A 23,974-nucleotide genomic window follows, 5' to 3' on the forward strand; every position below is an offset into this window, starting at 1 on the left:
GGCTCAACGGACTGAGTGCCATACTGTGACCCAAAGGGTTGCTGGTTTGATTTCTAGTCAGGGCACATACCTGGATTGCAGGCCAGGTCCCCTAGCCAGAGGTGTGTAAGAGGCAATCACACATTGATGTGTCTTTCCCTCTCCTTCTCCCTCCCTTCCCCTCTCTCTAAAAATAAATAAATAAAATCTTTAAATAAAAACCAAAGTATACTTAACACAGAAAAAATATTAATTTTTTTACACCAATGACTCCAGAAAGCTAAGAAAACAACATAAATTGCTTTCAAGAGTATGTGTTTTAATAGTGAATTCAAAATTCTTTTAAATCTTTGTTTATACAAAAGAATTTCTTTTCATTACATCAAAACATTTAAGTGGACATAAAAATTATAAAAAGAAAGTTTAACAATAACAGATTCTCATCTCTCTCTAAAGTGTAATCTAAACTCATCTCTTTTGTTTTCTTTATAATGTAGCCTACAACTCATTTTGCCTCTTCTTCCTCTACCCAACTACCTTGGTATGGCCCCAGAAATACTCAAAATCTCTCCCTGTATTTCACATGCTTCCTCAGCCCTGCCTTAAACAACAGTTATCTAGTCTGCTGTATTAAAACTCTGTTCTTCACAAATGGAAAGTTCCCTCATCTATAACATTTCCTTCTTTAGAAATAATTAGGATGTGATATAATAAGTCAAAACAAAGGCTTTACTACACTGAATCATGAACAGAGCACAGGTAGGTATCTGTAAGTTTAATTTACAATTTTATTGGTCCCTGATTACTTCATCAAATTACCCAGTCAACATTCCTTCAAGGATACTGGAGACTTGCAGAGTAGATTACTTTCAAACAGGATATATTATTTTAGTAGAATTTCTTACCTTAACTGTTTGTTCAGTTTTTTCAAAAGTAGTTTGAAAACTAGGTCCATTTTTATCAGCCTAAAAAAAATTAATACCAAATAAATCATTTATGATCTCTAGTTAACTTATATTGTTACAACTGTATTTTATATACATTATATATTTAATATTATTGTCATTTTAGAGTCACATCCAAATAATTTATTTTCATAGTACAAATGTGTCCTCTTCACACATATGAGAGCATGACAGCATTTACTTCTGGAAAAATGCAGCTGGGGATCAGAATTATAAACTCTGAAAGTCAGGTTTAAAACTCATCTTGCCCATGTAGTAGTTAATGCTTTATCCCTTATGAAGTGCCACATGCTCACCGGCCAGCAGTGATCGCAGAACGCTGCGGATGGCTTGTCGAAACACGAGAAAAACATACACAGAGACAACCAGGTCCTGTGGGGAAGTAGGGACGGAACGGCCACTCTCTCTAGTGGGGAGAGTCCCATTTCCATTCCCAAGCAGGTTTTTATTAAGAATATAGACTTAGTTTGTGGATTCACAGTCTGGCAGAAAAGATCAAAAGAAATAGGTGACTTTCAAAGATGCTGACAGAACCCCCACTGGATTCTGGGAAGAGTTTGGAGTTTTATCATTTGAAAGGACTACAGGGCCCAAAGGGCTGTTTCTGGTTTCCTGTCTGTGCCTTCAATAACATCCTCCAGCAAACAGATCTCACAGGATCTTGCATATTCTATGTCCCAGGCCTGATTACCCTGGGGTCCGCCATCTCTGATGTGGGCTGCACCCCTCTGTTATTTCCATAGGCCTGAGTCAACAGAGGTGACAAAGGCAGCCAGGAGACTTGGATTTCTCACAACTAAGAACAAGGACTCAGGCTTTGACAAAGCCAAGGGGGCAGGGGTTGATGTCCATCACTCCTTCATTTGCACAGCCCCTGAGTCTCTTCCCAGAGGCCTCATAGTAATCATGCCTGTCTTAGGCGATTCCCTCTGTGGGAAATCTTACCCATCATTGGCTAACTGATCAAGCCTAGGAGGCCAGACACAGAACAAGAGCATTCATGCCAGGGGAATAAGTTTTGTCTCCTTAGTGGCTCCTGGTCCGGAGGTCTTTCACTCAGCCTAAGTCACGGGGGGGTTACAGCTTCCTGAGACCAGGCAGGGCGGTCCCCAACAATGAAGTCTTTGACAAGTCTATTTTATGGTATCTTCAGTGAGAGAAAACCTCATTTTCTCACAAATTCAATATTTAGAAATCTTTGATTTAGTGAGCTCTTCATACTGAATCAAAAATCAAGTACCTATCACAATGACTAGTTGGTTTAAGTTCTGCTCTTGGTAGTACTCACAGTAAATTCAAAGCTTTACCTTACGTGAGAAGGCACTGGCTGGGCCAGCCTCCCTGCCTCCCTGCCCCCACAATGTTTTGTGCTCTTCTTCATGGAAGTATCATCGCATCATATCTTAATCGTTGTTTACCTCTCTCCCTACTAGTGTTCACCTCTCTATCCCAAATACCTAACAGAACCTGACACAGAAAGACATTTCAATAAAGTGTTCAATGATTAAACTAATCAACTAATCTTAAATAAAGCTAAATACCATCACTTCCTTCAGCATTTCTCATGTGATAAATTTTTGAGTCCTTTCCCAATTTTTCCAGTTCTCTACTGAACCCAATCCAATTTGACTCTATCCCTTTTGATACAAGACACTCAGCCAAATATAACCTACATTTACAATGAATGTAGGTAGGTGAATATGCTCTAGAAGTTAGGAGCAGGGCTGCTGGGAAAACCCAGGCTTCCAACTTTCAGGACAAGGTGTTCAGTGGCTTTGTAAAAATCCTACTCTACTTTTGTACTTAAGTGAAAAAGAAAGGTGGTGTAGGAATGAAAGAGAAACAGTAGATATCCCTGTATTAAAACCTATGATATACACCCCAAACTTTTAGTAATCTATTGTCATGTTTTTCCTTTTAGAGGACCGCTTGAAGTATTTAATAAATACATAAACATTCTATGGTCCATACCTTAATATACTCCACTTTTAAAAGATCTAATCCAGTTTTGTCAGAAGAGCTAATCAAGTGAAGGGGCTTCTTTTTGGATCCTAGATTTAAAAAAAAGAAAAAGTGTTTCAAATAAATTGCTCTTTTTTAGGTTTAAAATTTTCAGGATGTCTTATCACTTGCAATGGTGAACATACAATACAGTGTGCAGATTATGTGTTATGGAATTGAGCACCTGACACATCCATAATTTTGTTAACCAGTGAAAACCCAATGAATCCAATAAAAAGTTAAAAATTTTAAAAATATATTAAAAAATAAATTTTTCCAACACAATTATTTAATTTATTCCATGTCCTACTTTTGGAAGATTTATATTAGAAAGATAGGTGAGTTATCTGCCACCTAACTCATATGATTAGTGGGAAGTAGCTGTTTGCAGAATATTGGAAATATAAGACCAAGAGGTCCTTTCATGGGTTTCCTCCCACCCCTGCCTGCCCTGGCCATGGATATAGCCCATCTAGAGCACAACTCCCTGAAAGAATCCAGTCTGCACTCTTCCAACTAGAGAGAGAATGAAGCACTGAGCCAGGCTTTAAAAGACTATCTGCACTTATTTTCATGATTATTAAATGCTAGGGTCATCATTGGTGAGGAAATAAATCAATCCAAATCTTTACCCTACTTTTGTCATCCAACTAACTTAGAAATGTGCATATTTATTTTACACCTGTGTTAAAAAGCAATCAAAACTTGTCTAGATTTTTTAAGGCCATATAGGCACTGGTAAGGTATAAGAATCAAGAAATGTGAATTCTAGTTCATTTCCTTTATCAAAAAATACTTAACTTTAGTTTTCTCAACTATATAACAAGGAGGTTGGACAACAATGTATGCAATGTCCTGTTAAACTCTAAAATTCTTTGAATATTTCCTTCATATTAAAAAATGTACATAATTTTTCTTTGTTCAGACTAAGAGAAGGATTACATAGAACAAGGTTTTTTAGGGAAATGGAGTTGTTAAATTTCTCTGAATTTAAAAACCACAGGTACTAGCAAATGTCTTCTATGTCCTTACGTAGATGTGCCATGGAACCACCTTGAGCAGCTGTGGAGGGAGAAGTGATTTATCCACCATTGAATCCATCTTTCATTATTTGTAGTTCTATAACTCCTGTTCTGAGACTTCTCATTTCCCTTGAACTAAGTCTCCCTAAAGGAAAAAATAGCCTACCAAATTTATTCAGTATTTGTATTGGTTTCCCTTAAAACAGTAACATAAACTCCATCTTAACACAGTGCTTATAGAAACTTATTAGTACATGACATTTTTCTACTAAACTGAGATTTATTTTAATTTCAAATATTTTTGAAAGAATTAAAAATAGATCTTTGACTAAAATATTAGGTAATTTTAATTATTGTGGACTCACCCATTCTTTCATTATTTATCTATCTCATACACACATAAGATGTATGCATATACTAAAATAAATAAACTATAAGCACTTCTGAAAGAATTAACTTTATGTCCCACCATTTTTATAACCTGGTGCTGCTTCTTTTACATGAACCCTGTTCAATAGAAAGAACAAGGACTTCAATATTATAAGCCCAGAAGTAAATTATAGGTTTAGCCATTCAAAAGATGCATGATCTTGAGTAAGCCACTTAATCTGTTTATTTAACCATTTTTTCCGAAATGGGAATAATACTCCCCATACAAAGGAGATTTATATGGACTCTCTGAGGAAGTAAACCATAGTAATTAAGAATACAGACCCTAGGACCAGTTTTCAAGGGTTCAGCCAATAGCTAGGATGAATGGCCTTAGATGAATTATATAAAGAATTTTGCCTTACTCCCCTCATATGGAACCTGGAGACAACAACACTGCTTTTCTCATAGCATTGTTATAAGGATTAAATGTGTTATTATTTGCAAAATGCTTAGAACAGTGTTACCTATTATTTATTATAAATATTATTATATAAATGAAAGTATTCAGATTCGCAAAAGTGGTTTTATACTTATTATTATTATCATTTCCATTTTTATGGCTACTACCTTGAATTTCATGGTAATCCAAGCTGATTTTCTTTAGGTAAGATACTGCAGTTAAATCAAATGTTCTCATTGTAGCCTCTGTTCCTAGCTGAGTAACATTAAATACTAGAATTGTATCTTCTTCTTTCTGTTGTTTGCTAAATTCCAAAATCACCTAAAAGAAATCAGGACAGTCAATGAAAGATTAAATAGTTTGAATCATACTGAAAAATATAAAAACAAAATCCTTCTTCATACATATCATGAGAATAGTAGAAATTTTGATCATACTTGTCTACTATGCCTCTTATTTACTATGACTGGAAATTACCATATTAAGTCCTATTATTATAAACATTTCCATGTAAAAATCATGAGGAAATTTTGTACCCATTATTGATTTATATTTTTTAATTTAGTAAAAATAGAACCCTGGCTGCCGTAGCTCAGTGGATTGAGTGCGGGCTGGGAACCAAAGTGTCGCAGGATTCAATTCCCAGCCAGGGTACATGCCTGGGTTGCAGGCCATAATCCCCAGCAACCACACATTGATGTTTCTCTCTCTCTCTCTCTCTCTCTCTCTCTCTCTCTCCCCCTCCCTTCCCTCTCTAAAAATAAATAAATAAAATCTTTAAAAAAAAAACAAAATGCTTAGAGAAGACAAAGGGAAATCATTTTATTAAAAAAAATAGAATGTATGGATTCTTCCTTAATTTTCTTAAACCTGATTCTCAAAAAAGAAATCATGCTTGGTGATATAAGAAACATTCCCATTAAAGTAAAAAGCAACATAAGGATGTTCACTGTTATACAACTATTCAAATTTATTCTGGAAATGACAGCCAGTAAATTTAGCAGGTGAAAAATAAAACACATATGTGGCAATTTTTACAACATGCAAGTTCTTTAATATTCCATCAAGAGATGGAGCTCTCTGTCCCTTTAAATTTGGGCAGGCTGAACCTGGCCAGGTAACTCGTTTGGAGTGTTGTCCTGTAAACCAAAAAGTTGCAGGTTCAATTACCAGTCAAGGCACATACCTAGGTTGCAGGTTCAAGCCCCAGCTGGGGAATGTATGGGAAGCAACCAACTGATGTTCTCACATCAATGCTTCTTTCTCTCCCTCTGTCTGTCTTTTGTTTCTCACTCTCCTCCACCCCTCTCTCTCCCCCTCCCTGCCTTTCTGTGTCATCAATAAAAACATATCCTTGGGTAAGGATTAAATACAGACAGGCTTGTTATTTCTCTTAATCAACAGAGTATGAAGAAGTAATACCACAATGACTTCCAATATCAAAAAAGGCCATGAAACTCCCACCTGGGAGTGTTAACTCTGAGGGTAGCTAGCTGCCAGACAAAAAGTTCATTTACCCTGAGACTACCTTACTCGGGAGGCAATGAGTAGGTATTTCAATCTGCAGTCCTAGCTGAGCTTCTAGCCAATAGCCAGTAGTACCAACTGCTAGCCCTATGAGTGAGCCACCTCTGAGCCCCTCTGACACTTCAGGTCATTACAGCATTCAGTCAAATCTGACTATAAGCATGCGAAAGACTATACAGAAAAATTACTAAGTTTCACCCTTCCAGAATTTCTAACCAGCAAAACTGAGCAAAAAAAATCGCTGTTTTGAGCTACTAAATTTTGGGGTAAACTGTGAGGCAGCAATAGTAACTAGAACAATATAAATGCTGAAAGAAAACAAAAATTAATATTAGCAGTGATAAAATTATATACTTAAAAAATTCAGGAGAAATGACAACTGAAAAACAGAAACTATAGTACAATAAGATATTCAATACAGAACTGATATACAAAAATAAATTTGAGATATACCAATGATTTACATGAAAGCATTGAAATAAAAATTATTAAATCATCAGCAAATATTTTTGCAATAAATAATAATTTTCTAAATATATATTAAAACTAGGACATAAAGACAAGATTTGATAAATTTTACTACAGAAACATTTAAAACTTTAAAATGGCAAGAAAGTCAATGTGGGAAAAATATTTCAAAAAGTACTATCATGTTTTTTCTTAACGGATTCTGATTATTTATCACTATAGTTCATTCATTCAATATTCAGTAAAATATTAATTGGGCATTATCTACCATGCATGAGGCTGCGCCAGCCACTGAACACACAGAAGTGACCCTGATAGACAAGGCCTTCGTCTAGGGAAAGTGAAGGAAAATAAAGGTTGCTATTTTGTGCTGGGTGTGAGGCCTGTTCAATACGATGGCATTTGAGTAAATGCCATATTTTCTATGTATAATGCACTCTTTGTGTATAACTGTGCACCCATGTTTTTGGTCCAAATTTTCTGGGAAAAAATCTTTCATTTTAATTTTTTAATTTAACTTTTTATTTATTTATATTTAGAAACAAAACCAATTACTGTATTCCAGGATATTATTTTGCATACAGCTATCATTATTGCTTTTTAGAGTTACATTTTTTATGCATAAGCATAAATAAAAGGGTTTAAAACATTTATATAGATGTGGAATTAGTACTACCCATGTATAATGTGCATCCTTATCCTCCCCTCAAAAATTTGGGCAAAAAGTGTGCAGTATACATGGCAAAGTTTGCTATCTAAAGGAAATAAAGAATTAAGTCATGCAGGAAGACTATTCCAGGCAAAGGAAACAGCAAGCACAAAGAATGTGCTTTGGTATATTTAAGGGAGATCAAAAAGCAAGTGTAAGCAATATAAGGCAAGAACTTTGCTCCCTGCTGTAGCTCCAGTATCTAAAATAATGCCTGGTACATGATGGCATTTGATATATTACTGAAGGAATGAATGTAACAGAGTTGCAGTAGACTGAGCATGGCAGAAAAGAATTGAAGATGAAGTCAAAGAAGCCACATGAAAGGCCTTGTAGGTTGTAGGAAGGATTTAGCCCTCTGCTCTGAGTGAGATGGGATGCCAGTGAAGGGCTGTGAGCAGACTAATGACATCATCTGAATTTCACTTTAAAAGGACTACTCTGGCTAATGTGGAGAACAGAGTTAAGAAGCTACTGAAACAGTTCAAGCAAGAGATGATGGTGACTTGGACAGTGCAATAGCAGTGGAAGAGAAGAGTAATCAGTTGAATGCATTCTGAAGTTAGAGTCAGGGGATTTTCTACTATTTTGGATGGGAATATGAAGGAAAAAGAGAAGTCAAAAAATACTAAAGGTACCAGAACATATCTTTCTATAAATAAATACCAATAGTAATTAGATTTGTATATACAATTAAAACCTGGTATTTTGGGCCCTGGTTGGTGTGGCTCAGTGGATTGAGTGCCAGCTTGAGAATCAAAGGGTCACTGGTTCAATTCCCAGTCAGGGCACAAGCTTGGGTTGCAGGCTAGGTCCCCAGTAGGGGGCACATGAGAGGGAGCCACACATTGATGTTTCTCTCCCTCCCTTTCCCTTTTTCTAAAAAATAAATAAATAAAAACTTTTTTAAAAATCTGGCATTTTTTATATATTTTAGGACATAATCTCACATTAGAATAGAAGGCAGTCAATAAGAAACACTGGGGAAGATTGAACACCACATTTTACATAATTTAAAGTTTCAGGTAGTTTACAAGGATAGTGATAACAGGAATACACTTATTTATAGACAAAATAAATATGCATACCTCTTTAATTTCAAACTTTAGTAGAAGATTAATGAGCTCCTCATTTGGGACCTCTGCAACTTTTTTTCTTTCTATCCCTTTCATACTTTTATCAGTCTGTATGTTTCCGTCTTCAGCATCAAAATACTCATCATCGGACTCTAAAGAAAGAAGACATTCATTTGACTTGAGAGAATGTACATTGAAAGTTGCATCAAAACACTCAAATCTCTCAAAAATGGAATTTATTTATTAGATATAATACTAATGTTCAGAATCAGAATATTTTGGGTCTGCCAAGAAAACTTTAGTTTTTTTCCATAAAATAAAAGATACATACTTCATTTTCACCAACAACTTTATTGATTTGAGTATTTTGACTATGTCAGCTATCTCCCACTGTTGGCTTCTAGTGGGTAGAGGCCAGGGGAGCTGCTAAACATCTTCCAATGCATAACACAGCCCCACAGCAAAGAAATATTTGCCAAAATGCCAATAGTACCAAGAAACTTTACAAACTACTTTTGACATGTTTGATCAGTCACAGCGCCTTCTCCATACACTGCACAAATTTTTTGCATTTTGTTGAGTTTCTACCTTTCTCGAAATAAAAAAGCATGATAGCTGAAAATGTTTTCTTCCAATAATATTATTTAAATATTATAATGGTTGCACAAAAATTCACCAATTGTGTTTTTTTAAATGCACATTGATATGACAGCTGTCACAATACAATCTAAAAAAATTGTTTCAAATGAGGTTAAAGACAACTAAGCACTACTAGAGCCATTGTACAAATAAAACTACAAGAACTTTTTGTCCAACCCAATAGTTACAGTGTTTTTCTAAGTCTCACAAAGTAACTCAACTGGCAAGTGATAAGCATAAATAAAATCAAACTGCCCTGATTTTTTCACTTTACTTCATTCATTCAATATTCAATAAAATATTTACTGGGTTATCATCTGTCATGTATCAGTCTGTACCAGCCACTAAGGACACCAGAGTGATAAGGACAGACATGACCCTGGTCCTCTTGAAGCTTACATTCCAGTTCAAAATTTAAAAAGATCCGTTAGGGAAAGCTAGAGAAAAGAATCGGGTATGGATTCTTTGATTTTTTTATATATATTCATATTCCCTAGAACTATAAAATATAATCACTATCAGAAACTTCTATAGTTAAAATTTACATTTATTTCTCCCCTTACTAACCTTATATTTACTGATACAGTAACTAAGCAGAGTACAGTAACCCCACATTTGTTTCTGGAGTTAAGCTAAACACTAGATATAGTTGTGTTTTCTGATACTGAAATGTTTATAGTGCATGAGGACACCACTTAGACAAAGTTCACTATGAGCTCCTCTTCTTTTCTCATTCCAAGGACTCTCCCTTCTTGTTTGCCTCCATGTTGGGTAACTGGAGCACCATGGGAAACACAGTAATACATATATTCTTATAATACATAGTCTTACCAAGAATCCCTAAAGAAGGGAAAATTATGTTGTACACTGTCAGAATAACTTTAATGACACAAAAATCAGTCATTTTATATTTAACAGGGGATCTGATTGCATATGGATAAAACTTTGGTGAAGTCTAAATTGACATTAGTGTTTTCATTATTACAGGAACATCAAAATCCAGGGTCTCACTTTGTGACAGGCTGTCTAGAAACTCATCATATTAAGAATAAAGAAGACCCTGAAAAAACTGTCTTGTGATGCCTGAAACATGTTCACAATTAGTTTATGCCAGGAAGAGGGCCAGGAAGAATCCTGAAGGGTAGTCATCAGTTGTTAAGGGTTTCCTTTTCCAGGTAAGGTGTGTGTGGTACACTTCTCTATTATACACTGCACTTGCCAACATTTGTGTTACATCAGTCAGTTTTGTTTGGACAGTCTTTTCTTCATCTCCCTTTTTCCTTTATATTAAGGTGATCATCAGCCCTATATAAGCACTCATAGACAACCCAATTTATTACCAGAACATCCAAGTACCAGATTGGAGCAAAAAAAAGTAACTTATTTCAAATGTTTAAGCATTGTCATTCACAAAAATCATTTTAATCAAAGGAAGAAACTTGGGCTTAAAGGAAAAAGTGACTCAAAGTTACACTGTTGGTTAGTAAACAACTAGAACTAAAGCCAGTAAATTACTCTAACACTTCCAAAATTCCTTTATTTTCTGAAAATTTTATCTCAATATACTAATTTTTTCATCCTCACCTGAAGACATACTCTCACTGATTTTAGAGAGATAGGAAAGGAGAAAAAGAGAGAGGAAAAGAGAGAAACATCAGTTGGCTGGCTCCCATACGCACCCTGACAACCAGGATTTGAACCCGCAACCTAGGTATGTGTCTTGACAGGGGATCAAACTCGCAATTTCTAGGTCCATGGGATGATGCCCCAACCAATTGAGCTGCCCAACCAGAGCTCTACATACTAATTTATAGGTTTGGTTTAATAAAAATATATTACTTTCCTTACCTGATTCCATTCCATCTAGCAACAGTGATGTACCAAGTAGGTCTTTTGTCCTATCTGAAATAACTGGAATTGAGGATACCTAGAAAATAATACAAAAAGTTTTCTTAACATACTAATTTAGCAGGATTAAATGTACTTAACACAAATACTGAGAAATTAATAGAGGACAGAGGGAAATGGAGAGACACATAAACACACAATATACTACTCTTCCATCAAAGTACATTATGCAATCAACTAAATAATGGTTGATTGGAGTTTACTAATTATTAAGACTACTACCTGCAGTTATAAGGGCAAAACAGTGTACAACTCAAGTAGATGGCTGTATTTATCATTCTGTGTCACTTAGTTGCTGCCTATTACAATATAAAGTGCATCTTTATTACAGGTTCCCGGAAAATGGAATAAGCATTAGCTGACTCTCTCAAATTTCATTTCAAAGTGTGAAAATCCAACATTTATTTTAGGTTGTAAAGTTCAACTACAATTAGTAATCTAGAAATTTTAAGTCTAACATATAAGTAAATTTTATACCAATCATTTTATTTTGCAACATTATAAAGATTTCTGTATCTAGTTTTATTTAGAATATATTTCATAAACTTGAAAGATATTTTTCCTTTCATTTGTTTTTGTTCGACTCCCTAAAACCGACTTTCTACCACCACTCTAATAAAACAGTAGTGAAAATAGGCTGCAGTCATTATTTATTCAATGTCATATGCAGCTCTTTATAGAATCAACAAAATTAAACCTCAAAAGTGCACCAAAAATATAAACAGATCCTAAAAATATTGACAAATAAAACAGTTCACAGAAAACTAAACAAAACTCATCATAAATACAAATGTAAAGAGATCTGGCACTTTATTATAGCCATTTACCTGTCTCTCAGAAGACTGTACAGATGACTTCTGTGGCAAGGGTATACTGTTAAGCAAACATAGCACATCTTTCATCTTCTGGTCAGAAATTCTCACGTGCATCAAAGGAAGCCCTCCTGATACTTTAAATCTGAAAATACAATTTGATGATAAGGTTTTTAAGGTTCCATTTCTCTACATTAGGGAGGGGGAAGAGATTAGAGAAGAGACTACCTAATGGGGTCAAATTTACTTTGGACGTGTTTTAATGTAATGACATTAACGCCTCATTTAGTCAATACTGTCAGGGAATAGGAAGTTCTACCTAAGCTGTTTCCAGATCATTTAAATGCATCCTCCTTAAGGAGCCAATCCTTCTTAACTAATTTGTATGAAAATATTTTCAAACACAATTGTCTACTTTTTAAAACCTAAAGCTCTATATACTTCAACATTTCTGGCATCAGAGATTTCTCATTACAAACATAAAAGCGTATTTTCCCCACCACTCTTTATCCCCTTGTCTTGCTTTATTTCCTGTGATAGCACTTATTAGTATCTGATGCATTATGTTTATACTTGTTTATTTTATGTCGACTCTGATTAAAATTTAAACTCCATTGAGGACATCTGTTTTGCTCACAGCTGAATCACTATTGTGCTTTCATCAGCTGCTTACTTTTCAGCAGCTACTTCTATTCTGCTTCCCTGTTCAACCTAGCTGCCTAGATTTGTTTGTCTCAATAGTTTTGTGGCAGCTGTTCACTGCTCACAAAGCTCTTTCAGGTTGTCATTTTATCTTTGACTTCCTAACTAACTACAGCAAACAGCTGTAGCTGACAGATGCCCAACCACAAACTGAAGAATGATTTTTCTGTACAATGCACAAATCATTAATGTTCACAGAGTCAAATCGGCTGTTCCTACCTCAAGAGATTGAACTTTCTGCAAAAGTACTCTGTAAATTGAAATTTTGAAAATTCTGTTGTAAAATAACCATTTCTTTCTGTTCTTCAGAAATCTAGCTTTTCTTTCTTAAAATTCAGATACTCATACAGCTATATTTCATCTTGTTGATTTTATAATATAAAGTGCATGCATACATTACCTGGCCATTCTAATGTCTTTTTCTACCATCGCCTTGGCCACATCAACATGAATATCCATAGGCTGCAAAATATGCATAGTTGATGGATGCTGAAATCGACACTGTTTCCAGTTTTCCTCTTTAAAAAATTTAAAATAAATGACTTTTTAATTTATTAAATAATTACTTTTAGATCATCAAATATTCTGTGGGAAATACTCTAATTTATTAAAAATAGTTAATAAGCATATTCAATGAATGCCAACATTTACTTCTTTTAGCATGTAAGTTAAATAACCTATATTTTTTAAATACAAATTGACAGGAGTTAAAGACTGTGATATAAAAGTAATTCAAATATTTATTTGAAAAATGTTTTTATTACAGCTTTCATTTTAAAGCCAACAGAAAAAACTCAGAAATTTACTGCCTTGATTACAAAATTATAGAGATCAGAGTGGCTGTTGCAGTAAAAAAATAAGAAAAAAAAATGACAGAAAAAAAGGCTTCTGTGATTCCTAAGTGCAATTACACTAGTTTAGCACACAATTCTAAAGAAAAACTAAGCTTTACCAAGAAAGTTTTCAGGACAAAAAAGTGTAATAATTACTTTTATTAAAATAGTAAGGCCCTCAAAACAGACGTTCCAATGACTAACAGGATCCTACACATGATCTTAACTGATGGCAATGACTGAATATCTTTTATCACTTGCAATTCAAGCAATTATTAAGTATATACAACAGAAAAGACAAAATTAATGGTCTGTGTAGGTTCTTCCCTTTAACAAATTAATAGGCTTCTAATATAAAAAAACTAAGTAGAACATTATATATTACATTTTAAATCTCATTACTCATGATATAAGTGTATATTCTACAAACAAACATTGTCCTTTCCATTAATGACCTACTACAAAGTGATAAACCCAAGCATACTTAGGAAATATGTACTGCTTCTAGAAACTAAAGAAGTATAGAGAAACAGCCATCTTAACTTAAGCAGTAGAAAATACCAAAGCTTTTGAAAAATAACTTAATTACATTTAGGTTTTAAGACTATATCCATACTTCTCAGAAATAAAGACTAGGCTAATATAGTAAAATATTTAAAAATAAAGGCAGCAAGGGAGAACAACACTGAGACATCCCCAACACACTGGGGCAGAGGAACTGAGCCAATAGCAACTTCCATTTTGTGTTCTGGGCAGTTTCACAGCCACATTATCAAAAAAGAAAAAGAAGAAAGCAATGACTATACTTAGATTAAAAGGGTGTCAAGTACCATACCCTGAGAAGAACAGCCAAATCTTTAATCTCTATTTGTAACTGTGACAAGGATTTGCACCAATGGGCTCCTGTTTGAGTTCAAAACCTCACCGGAGCTGATACACATGCACACATATATACATTTACCAAAGCTACTCAATATAATTTCAAGATCCTAAAAACTGAGCCACATATTACCTGCTCTTGCAAAGAGTAGTTGCACACTTTTTATTTCAACATCAAACTTGTCATATGCCTTATCCATTATTTCCTCCAGAGATGAATTAGTCGTTTTCTGCAAACCTTGATCTTTACTGTTAAGCTAACATGGAGGGAAAAACACCTCAGTATTTTTAACAGAGAAGTACATAAATCAACAACATACTTCAGCTGTGTTTTCCTAAAACCGAACTAAAATGAAAACAGTACCCTTAATAAATTCACATTTTACTTAGTTTCCTGGTAATTATTTGCAAATATTTATTACAAATATAATATTTCAGCCTACATGGGTCTTCTGTTTGAGTAAAACATTACTCAGCACGTCTGCACGAACACTCAGTTGCACATCTGTCTATCTCAAATAATCTGTCTACACGTGCAACTCTTCTTGGCTTTCAGGAGTTACTGACACTTATGACCCAGGTCCCCAACCACCTATCCTAAATTCTTCCAGATGAAATAGCAGGTTTTATTCCTTCTTCTCCCCACTACATACCTAGAATAACTAGTCCATTGGAATTCAGCTCCAATCTCTACTTCCTTTCCCATCTTCTAAAGAAGCAAGAACTAATTCAGGACTATATATTTTTAAGTCTCCATTTTTTCTCAGGGGCTTTGATTTCTATGAGGTTCAATACCGAAACAAAATCTTAAGTTCTCTTACTCTATCTAGTTGCTGGCCATGCTTTAACACACATATATTCATATGTGCATATCATCAAAATATAAAAATTAACAAGTAACACTCTGAAACTAACCTCTGGAAACCTGGGAGTGTTTGAAAACTATCAGTGCCTCTCTCCAATTACAAAAAGACAACAGTAATCCACTACTCAAGGTCAAATCATCTACCATTATAAAAAATTTTAGGGTTTTCTTTTATTTTTTAATAACCATATAGCATATATAAAATAATCAATCTAAGATAGGCTTGACAAAATACTAAGAAGAAATAAGTCTAAGTTTAAGTAAATCTGAGGGGAAAAAATGAACTATCACACTTCTAGGTACCAAGCAGACCAAAAATGGGTAGACAGAAATGTACCTACCTGAAATGTACCAAAATCTAAAATGAGAAGATCTGACTTTTTATGATAGAAGCCTGTCTGTGGAACTATTAGATAAGAAGGCTTTAGATTTATCTTTAAATCAAGGACTTTTCGAGTTTCAATAATATGTGTAAGTCCTAAAAAAAAAAAGAAAAGAAAGATAAGAAAGTCAAGATGAAATATATAAGCCTATTATTAACAAGAATATAAATTGAAACATATTATGAAGGATACTTCTCACAGATTACATTTTCAATTCAGCATGTAAAGTGAAATTGTATCTGGTCAATGGGAAACAATCAATCATGTCTTCGCACAGTACAGCAAACCCAACATAACTAGTACTGTACCCAGAGGTGGAATAATTCATTATTGCTTTAGTTAAGCAAGCAGATAAAGTAATTAGCATCCATTCAGAGGCAATGCTGTACAAAAGTATGTATCTTATATATCACAGAGTTTCTTAAGAACTGAGACAGAAGTGGAGACTCACTTCCACCTCAAGCTCATTCTTGCGTGCAAGTTCTTAAAGGTAATGGCTGAGAGAATCACCTGTGCCCCATATTATTCTCTTTCTCAGTCAGCATAGCTGGTATATTTGACTTTGGGTAAGCCATGTACCCACAATGCAATTCCACTGTAAAACATAGCCTGAATTTAAAACAAAGAAAAAAGCAACCTATACTGTTTTCAATACAATATTTACATTTGAATACACAAAGATTTGAGTATTTAGTTGATGTGCAGGCAGACAGGCAAATTCTTTACCTGTAGCTGTTCTCTCTTTAATTTCTTCCAGCTTCATCAATGTAGCTGATGTTATTTGCTCAAGATCTAATCCCTTATTTGATTGAAAGAATTCAACCACTGCATTAATGGTTTTCTGTAAAGCAATTTAAAATACAAGGATATTTTACACAGTACTTTCTACATTATAAATTTTAAATTTTCAACTTAATTCTAAATCACTGGGCTTTGAACTGAGGAGGTACCTCCAAAAACATTCTGCCCTACTGCATCTCCCTCTATAGTGAAAGTATTTAAATAGCGTTCTATGGTACCTCTGGTTTTAGCCTCCAATTGGCTAAAATGTACAACTCCACTTCTTTATATTGAAATTAAATTCCCCTACACTTTGAAGTTTGGAAAGAAATAAGAAAGCTATTGAGCCCTTATTTACATCCAAAACTTGAGTGTAAAAATTAGACATTTGCAAGATGGAATTGGTACTGGAGACTGGATGTGCAACAATGTGAATGTACCCATGATGTGAACCCACTTCTAAACTATAAAGTAAAAATAAGTTGGGATGTCAACAAGGTGGGGCAACTTGCAAGTGATGCACTGAGTAGTGAACCATGCCCATTCTGTTGGCTAGCTTGAGATGAGTTAAGAGAGTATGAGTAAAAGATGAAGCTATCATTACAGAACGCAAGCCCACACTTTCAACAAAAAGATGTTTTCTTCCAATATAAACAATATATAAAGTTCTTTCAATTACTTCTAAGGCTTTTTGAGTTGGTTCCAAACATTGAGGGGAAAAGGAGAATAAGCAAAAATAAACTTGAATAAAAAGTCAGTATGTAACAATTGGGAGTAGCTGATGCAATAAACACAGACTTTTTAAATAGTGATTAATTGGATTTTTAAAATTTGACATAAGCATAGATACGTATACCTTGCATCAGAAAACAACCTGTTGTATATATAAAAATCAAAATTAAATGATAAACATGTACTGCTTTTAAAATAAAAAAAGTGTAAAAGTGTTAGTGAATTTGGCTTCTAAGTAAATAAATATGAAAGATAAAATATAAAAAAGCCATATGTCGGATATATAAGATGGGTTTAATAAAGAGTCACTTTCTCTTTACACTTACAGCATCATAGATGACCTCCACAGGCTGAGACTGAACAACCAGAGTTTGGTCAGCAGTACTATTCTCTGGGTTGGTTTCAAATTCAATTTTAAGCAAGGATGATGCAGTATCACCAATTGAAGCCACAAGTGATGGTATAGTATCCTGCTGTCTCAGACCTGTTATGTACCAGTGTTCTAATTTTGCTTCCACCCTACAATCCAATGAAGGAAAAAAAAGAAGTGATATAAACAAAATCCTTTGTAATATTATGGTTTAAAACACAAATTTTCCTTTAAAAATACCCCACTGAGAGCCTTGACCATGCCCATTACAGAGTTGAAGTCCATACTTCCTAGACTAAAATTCAATAACCCTCACTGTCTGAGGTGGGTTTTTTTTTCCTTTTTTGGTTTGGTTTTTGTCCTTGTCATCCACATAAACAACCAGCTGTAGCCAATTCCAGAACACTGTAGAACTTTCGATCACTGTAGCATGAATACAAATTACACTTAACTCATGAGACTCATATCCCTATTTTGCATCACCCTGAACGCTCCCCTGCTTCTCCTAGTGCTTTCCATTCAGCTACTTAAGCACCAGTTCTCCTGGGTCAAGTTTTTCTCTTCCACAACTGAATCTGTGTGACATTAACAATAAGGTATTTAATTTCACGGTACCTTCTCACTTAACCAGTCTTTAACACTAAATAACACTACATTTGGAGGGCCTAAAGCCATACAAAAAATAAAATTTGAAATAACTTTTTAAAAACTTACTTAAGTGCTTGTGCTCCTGGTCGCTGAGATACTTCGGTCCCAAGGCCAATTATCTGAATTTTTAGTATTTCTGGGATATTTTTGTTTTCTCTTATTGTAACAGAAGTGCTTAGTAATTTCAGTGTCATTATATGAGCAACATACTAAACAAAAGAATTAATAAAAATTGTTAAAGTTTAAGTAATGATTCCCTTAATTAGTAATTCACTTATTTAAATTGTTGAATTACAGTGGTCTATAAAACAATCAGAGGTTTCTGTATCAATATGCTCACTATAAAAAAGTAACATTGGAAAAGTCAATGCAAATTGCTTGCTGAAATAGGACATTTACAAAATCTAAAACTAATTTTTCTTAAAGATAATAAAAATGCAACTTGATAAAATATTTTGTGGCATAAATATTTAATTCAGAAGATTTCACTAAAGCAAACTAATTCAGATCAATTCTTGGGCTCAAAAACTGGACAACATAAAAAGAACAATTGCTTGATGGCTTTGGAGAGTTAATAAGACATTAAAAAAATCCTGGCCCCAAACTTGGTAAGTCAAGACTAGAGGTAAAGCAGAGAACCAGGGAGGTGATTCTCATCAAACCACACAGGAAGATAGCAAGAGAAGTAAGAATAAAGTATCTACAAAATAGTCAGAACAACTAACAAAATGTCAATAGTAAGCCCTTAGCTCTAATAACTACTTTAAATGTGAATGGTTTCAATTCTCCAATCAAAACACACAGAGTGGAGAATGAATTAAAAAAATAAGATCAAACATTATGCTGCCTATAAGAGACTCACTTAAACTTTTAGGCCAAACAAAGACTGAGAGTGAATGGACGGAAAATATATTACAAACAAGCATAGTCAAAATAAAACAGAACAAAACAAAACGAAGGTAGCTATACTCACAACAGAAAAAAAGACTTTAAGTTAAAAACAGTCCAAAGAGATAAAGAAAATCATTATATAATGACAGAGGGGTCCATCCATCAAGTACATATGCAATAACAATTATAAATATTTATGTTCCCATTGGAGCACTTAATGTAGGCTAACAGAACTAAACCACACACCAGAATAAACTGAAAATGGATGAAAGACTTGCATGTAAGACTTGAGACCATAAAAATTGTAGAAGACATAGGCAGTAAAATATTGGTCATTTCTCCTAGCAATATTTTTTCTGATGTATCTCGTCAGGCAAGGGAAACAAGAGAAAAAAGTAAATGATGGGGACTACATCAAACTAAAACATTTTGCACAATAAAGGAAACCAACAAAATGTAAAGATAACCCACTGAGAACATATTTGTCCATCATACATGTGACAAAGGGTTAATATGCAAAATTTACAAAGAACTTCTAAAACTCAATACCAAAAGAATAACACAATTTAAAAAATGGGCAAAGGACCTGAATGTACACTTCTCCAAAGAGGACACACCAATGGCCAACAGACATGAAAACATGTTCAGTGTCACTAATCAACAGAGAAATGCAGATTAAAACCACAATGAGATATGTCACACCTGTCAAAATGACTGTCATCAATAAATCAACAAACAAAAAGTTGTTGGTGAGGATATAGAGAAAAGAGAACTCGCATGCACTTTTGGTGGGAATACAGATTGATGCAGTCACTGTGGAAAACAGTATGGAGTTTTCTCAAAAAATTAAAAATGGAACCGTCTATGACTGAGCAATTCCACTTCTAGGAATACATCCGAAGACACCCAAAACACTTGAAAGAAAATATGCACTCCTATGTTCACTGCAGTGTTATTTACAACAGCCAAGATTTGGAAGCAGACCAATTGCCCATCAGCAGATGAGAGGATTAAAAAAAGCTGTGGCACATTTGCACACTAAAACACTACTCAACTGCATAAAAAAAGGAAGGAAATCTTACCTTTGCAACAGCGTGGATGAACCTGGAGAGTTTTATGCTAAGTGAAATAAGCCAGTCAGATAAAGACAAATACTGTATGATTTCACTTGTATGTGAAATCTAATGAATAAAATAGGCTAACAAACAAATAGAAACAGATTCATAAATACAGAGAACAGACTGATAGCTGTTAGGGGGAGGGAGTTGGAGGACTGGGTGAAACAGGTGAAAGGATGAAGGAAAGAACAAACTCATAGACACAGACCACAGTATGGTGATTAACAGAGGGAAAGGGGTGTGGGAGGAGGTAGAAGAGGGTAAAGGGGAGATAAATGGTGATGGAAGGAGACTTGACTTTGGGTAGTGAACTCACAACAGAATTTACAGATGATGTATTCTAGAACTGTACACCTGAAACCTATGTAATTTTATTAACCAATGTCACTGCAATAAATTCAATAAAATTTTTTTAAAAATTAAAAAAAGGAAAAATGAACAGCAATATAGTATTAGCTGGGGACTTCAATAGCCCACTCTCAACAACAGATAGGTCAACTAGACAGAGAGTAAGTAAACAGTGGATTTGAACAATGCTATATGCCAAGAAACTTAATAGACATACAAAGAACATTCCATCCTACAGTAGCAGAAAAAAACATTCTTCTCAAATTCACACAAAACACTTTCTAGAATATATCCCATATTAGGCCAACAAACAAATCTCAAAAATTTCAAAATGATATAAATTATATAGAGTATCTTTTCCAACCACAATGGAATGAAACTAGAAATCAATTAACAGGAGGAAAGCTACAAAATTCACAAGTACATGGAAATTAAACAACACACTCCCAAACAACCAATGGATCAAAGAAGAAACCTACAGAAAAAAAAAATCAGGATACCAAAAAATATGAAAACGCAACATACCAAAAACTTATGGGATGCAGCAAAAGTTCTAAAAGGGAAATTTATAGGAATAAATGCCTACATCAAGGAAAAAAAAGATCTCAAACAATCTACCTTATACCTCAAGAAACTAGAAAAGAACAAACTGAAGTTAGAAGAAAATGTCTGAAGTTAGAGGAAAACAGGCAATGGTACAGATTAGAGCAGAAATAAATTGAGAATAGAAAAACATTAGAAAAAATTAACCTAACCAAAAGTTGGTTCTTTGAAAAGACAAAATCGACAAACTTTCAGCTAGACTAAACAAGATAAAAAGAGAGAAAACACATATACATAAAATTTAAAAATGAAAGAGGAGACATTACAACTGACACTACAAGAGAGGGTCAGCCCTTCCACCATGGCCACCATTGAGGAACAGCAGCCATGGCTCTCTGCTACCCCGTGGCCGTGGGCCTCAACAACAGCCACAAAATGACAAAGAATGTGAGCAAGCAGAGGCACAGCCACTGCCACAGGCGCCTCAACAAGCACACCAAGTTCGTGCGGGACATGATCCGAGAGGTGTGTGGCTTTGCCCCCTATGAGTGGGGCACCACGGAGCTAGCTGCTCAAGGTCTCTAAAGACAAGAGGGCCCTGAAATTCATCAAGAAAAGGGTGGGAACATATATCCAGGCCAAGAGGAAGAGAAAGGAGCTGAGCAATGTCCTCACAGCCATGAGGAAGGCAGCAGCCAAGGATTGAGCCCCATCCCCTCTATGCAATAAAACCTGTTTAGAAAAAAAAGAAGAAACTAAGAGACTATTGTGAAAAACTATCCCTCAACAAATTGGACAACCTAGAAAGAATGGATAAATTGTAGATACATATACTCTACCAAGACTGAATCATGAAGAAATAGAAAATCTGAACAGACTAATGATAATGAATAAGGAGACTCAACAAGTAATGAAAAACCTCCCAACAACAACAAAAAAAAGCCCAAAAAGAGATGCATTCACTGGTATGTTCTACCATACATTTAAAGAAGAATTTATTCTCATCCTTCTCATGCTCTTCCATAAAATTGTTACTGGAGGGAAAACTCCCAAATTCATTTTACAAGGCCAGCATTACCTTAATACCAAAGCCAGAAAAGAACACTGGCAGAAACAAAAACTATGGACCAACATCACTGATAAATATATATGCAAAAATTCTCATTTGCTAGCAAAATACTAGCAAACTGAATTCAAAAACACATTAAAAGGATCACACCATAATCAAGTGTGATTCATCTCAGGGGTGCAAGGATGAAAATCTGTAAATGTGACATATCACATAAATAGAATGAAAGATAAAAAGCACGTGATCACTTCAATAGATGAAGAAAAAGCATTTGACAAAATACAGCATTCATTCATAATAAAAATTCTCTCAATAAACTGAGTATAGAAGAATTGTACATCAACATAATAACTTCCATATCTGACAAGCCCACAACTAACATCATATACTCAATGGAGAAAGGTTGAAAGCTTTGCCTCTAAGATTAGCAACAAAACAAGGCTGCACACTCTCACTACTTCTATTCAATATAGCAATGGAAGTTCTAACCAGAGCAATAAGGCACCCAAATAAATTCAATAAAAAATAAAAAAAAGCCCTAGCCAGATGGCTCGGTTGTTTGAAGCATCGTCTCGTACACCAAAAGTTAGAAGGTTCAATTTCTGGTCAGGGCACACATCTAGGTTGCAGTTCAAGCCCCAGGTGGGGCACATAAAGGAGGCAACCAATCAATCAATGTCTCTTTCTCACATCAATGTTTCTCTCTTTTCTCCTTCTCTCTCCCTCCCTAATCAATAAACATATCCTCAGGTGAGGATTAAAAAAAAGAAAAAGAAAATACTGTTGAAAATGTAAGTACTGTCATCCTGACATTCAGCAAATAAACAGGAGAAAAAGAAGTAAAAACATCTCTGCTTGTAGATGGTATCATCTTATATGCAGAAAATACTACACTCCACCAAAAAAAATGTTAGAACTAATAAACACATTCAGTAAGGTTACAAAATACAAAATCAAAACACAAAAATCAGTTGTGTTTCTATACACTAAAAATGAACTATCTGAAAAATGAAGAAAACAATTCATTTACAATAACATCAAAAATAATAAAATACTTAGGAATAAATTTAACCAAGGAAGTGAAAAATGTATACATTGAAAACTGTACAGCAGGAGTATCAAACTCATTTTCACTGGTGGCCACATCAGCTTTGTGGTTGCCTTCAAAGGGCCGAATGTCATTTTAGGACTGTATAAATGTAACTACTCCTTAACTAGGGGCAAAGAGCTCGGCGCTGTTGCTGGGTAGAAACAAGGTGCCAGGCTGCATAAAACAAGGTGGTGGGCCGGATTCGGCCCATGGGCCTTGTGTTTGCCACCTATGCTATAAAACAATCATGAAAAAGTTGAGGGAGACATAAAAATGGGAAGTTACAGATTGAAAGAATTAATATTGTTAAATGTCAATTCTACCCAAAGTAATCTATAGGTTCAATGCAATCCCTATCAAAAATCCAATGGTATTTTTTACAAAAATAGAAAAAACAATCTTAAAATTTATATGGAACCACAAAAGACCCCAAATAGCCAAAGCAATCTTGAGAAAGAATAACAAACCTAGAAACATCACACTTCCTGATTTCTAACTATATTACAAAGCTATAGTAATCAAAACAAATGGTCCTGGAATAAAAAACAGATACACAGCCCTGGCTGGTGTAGCTCAGTGGATTGAGCACGGGCTGGGAACCAAAGTGTCCCAGGTTCGATTCCCAGCCAGGGTACATTCCTGGGTTGCAGGCCATAACCCCCAGCAACCGCACATTGATCTTTCTCTCTCTCTCTCCCTCTCTCTCTCCCTCTCTCTCTCTCTCTCTCTCTCTCTCTCTCTCTCTCTCTCTCTCTCTCTCTCTCTCTCTCTCTCTCCCTCCCTCC

At 34.8% G+C, this 23,974-nt stretch overlaps 2 protein-coding genes across 5 annotated transcripts in view; one reads left to right on the forward strand and one right to left on the reverse strand.

Annotated features, from left to right (window-relative positions):
- The window catches only part of VPS13C (vacuolar protein sorting 13 homolog C), a 175,869-nt gene that overhangs the window by 100,162 nt on the left and 51,733 nt on the right, over positions 1–23,974 (reverse strand). For all 4 annotated transcript variants that reach the window (XM_028507282.2, XM_028507283.2, XM_028507285.2 and 1 more), the window contains 12 exons: positions 18,197–18,339; positions 17,439–17,631; positions 16,327–16,441; positions 15,559–15,695; positions 14,486–14,609; positions 13,041–13,158; positions 11,954–12,083; positions 11,067–11,145; positions 8,592–8,731; positions 4,967–5,120; positions 2,916–2,995; positions 885–944 (listed from right to left, as the gene is read on the reverse strand). In XM_028507282.2, coding sequence (XP_028363083.1) covers positions 885–944; positions 2,916–2,995; positions 4,967–5,120; positions 8,592–8,731; positions 11,067–11,145; positions 11,954–12,083; positions 13,041–13,158; positions 14,486–14,609; positions 15,559–15,695; positions 16,327–16,441; positions 17,439–17,631; positions 18,197–18,339 — 1,473 coding nt within the window. The remainder of the gene's footprint in view (positions 1–884; positions 945–2,915; positions 2,996–4,966; positions 5,121–8,591; positions 8,732–11,066; positions 11,146–11,953; positions 12,084–13,040; positions 13,159–14,485; positions 14,610–15,558; positions 15,696–16,326; positions 16,442–17,438; positions 17,632–18,196; positions 18,340–23,974) is intronic.
- On the forward strand, positions 21,265–22,710 carry LOC118502267 (60S ribosomal protein L36-like). The gene is given in 2 exon segments (XM_036034295.1): positions 21,265–21,594; positions 21,596–22,710. Coding segments are annotated over 2 exon segments (318 nt in total). The 5' UTR covers positions 21,265–21,417; the 3' UTR covers positions 21,737–22,710.

This window comes from Phyllostomus discolor, chromosome 1 (assembly GCF_004126475.2).
Source record: "Phyllostomus discolor isolate MPI-MPIP mPhyDis1 chromosome 1, mPhyDis1.pri.v3, whole genome shotgun sequence".
NCBI lineage: Eukaryota > Metazoa > Chordata > Mammalia > Chiroptera > Phyllostomidae > Phyllostomus > Phyllostomus discolor.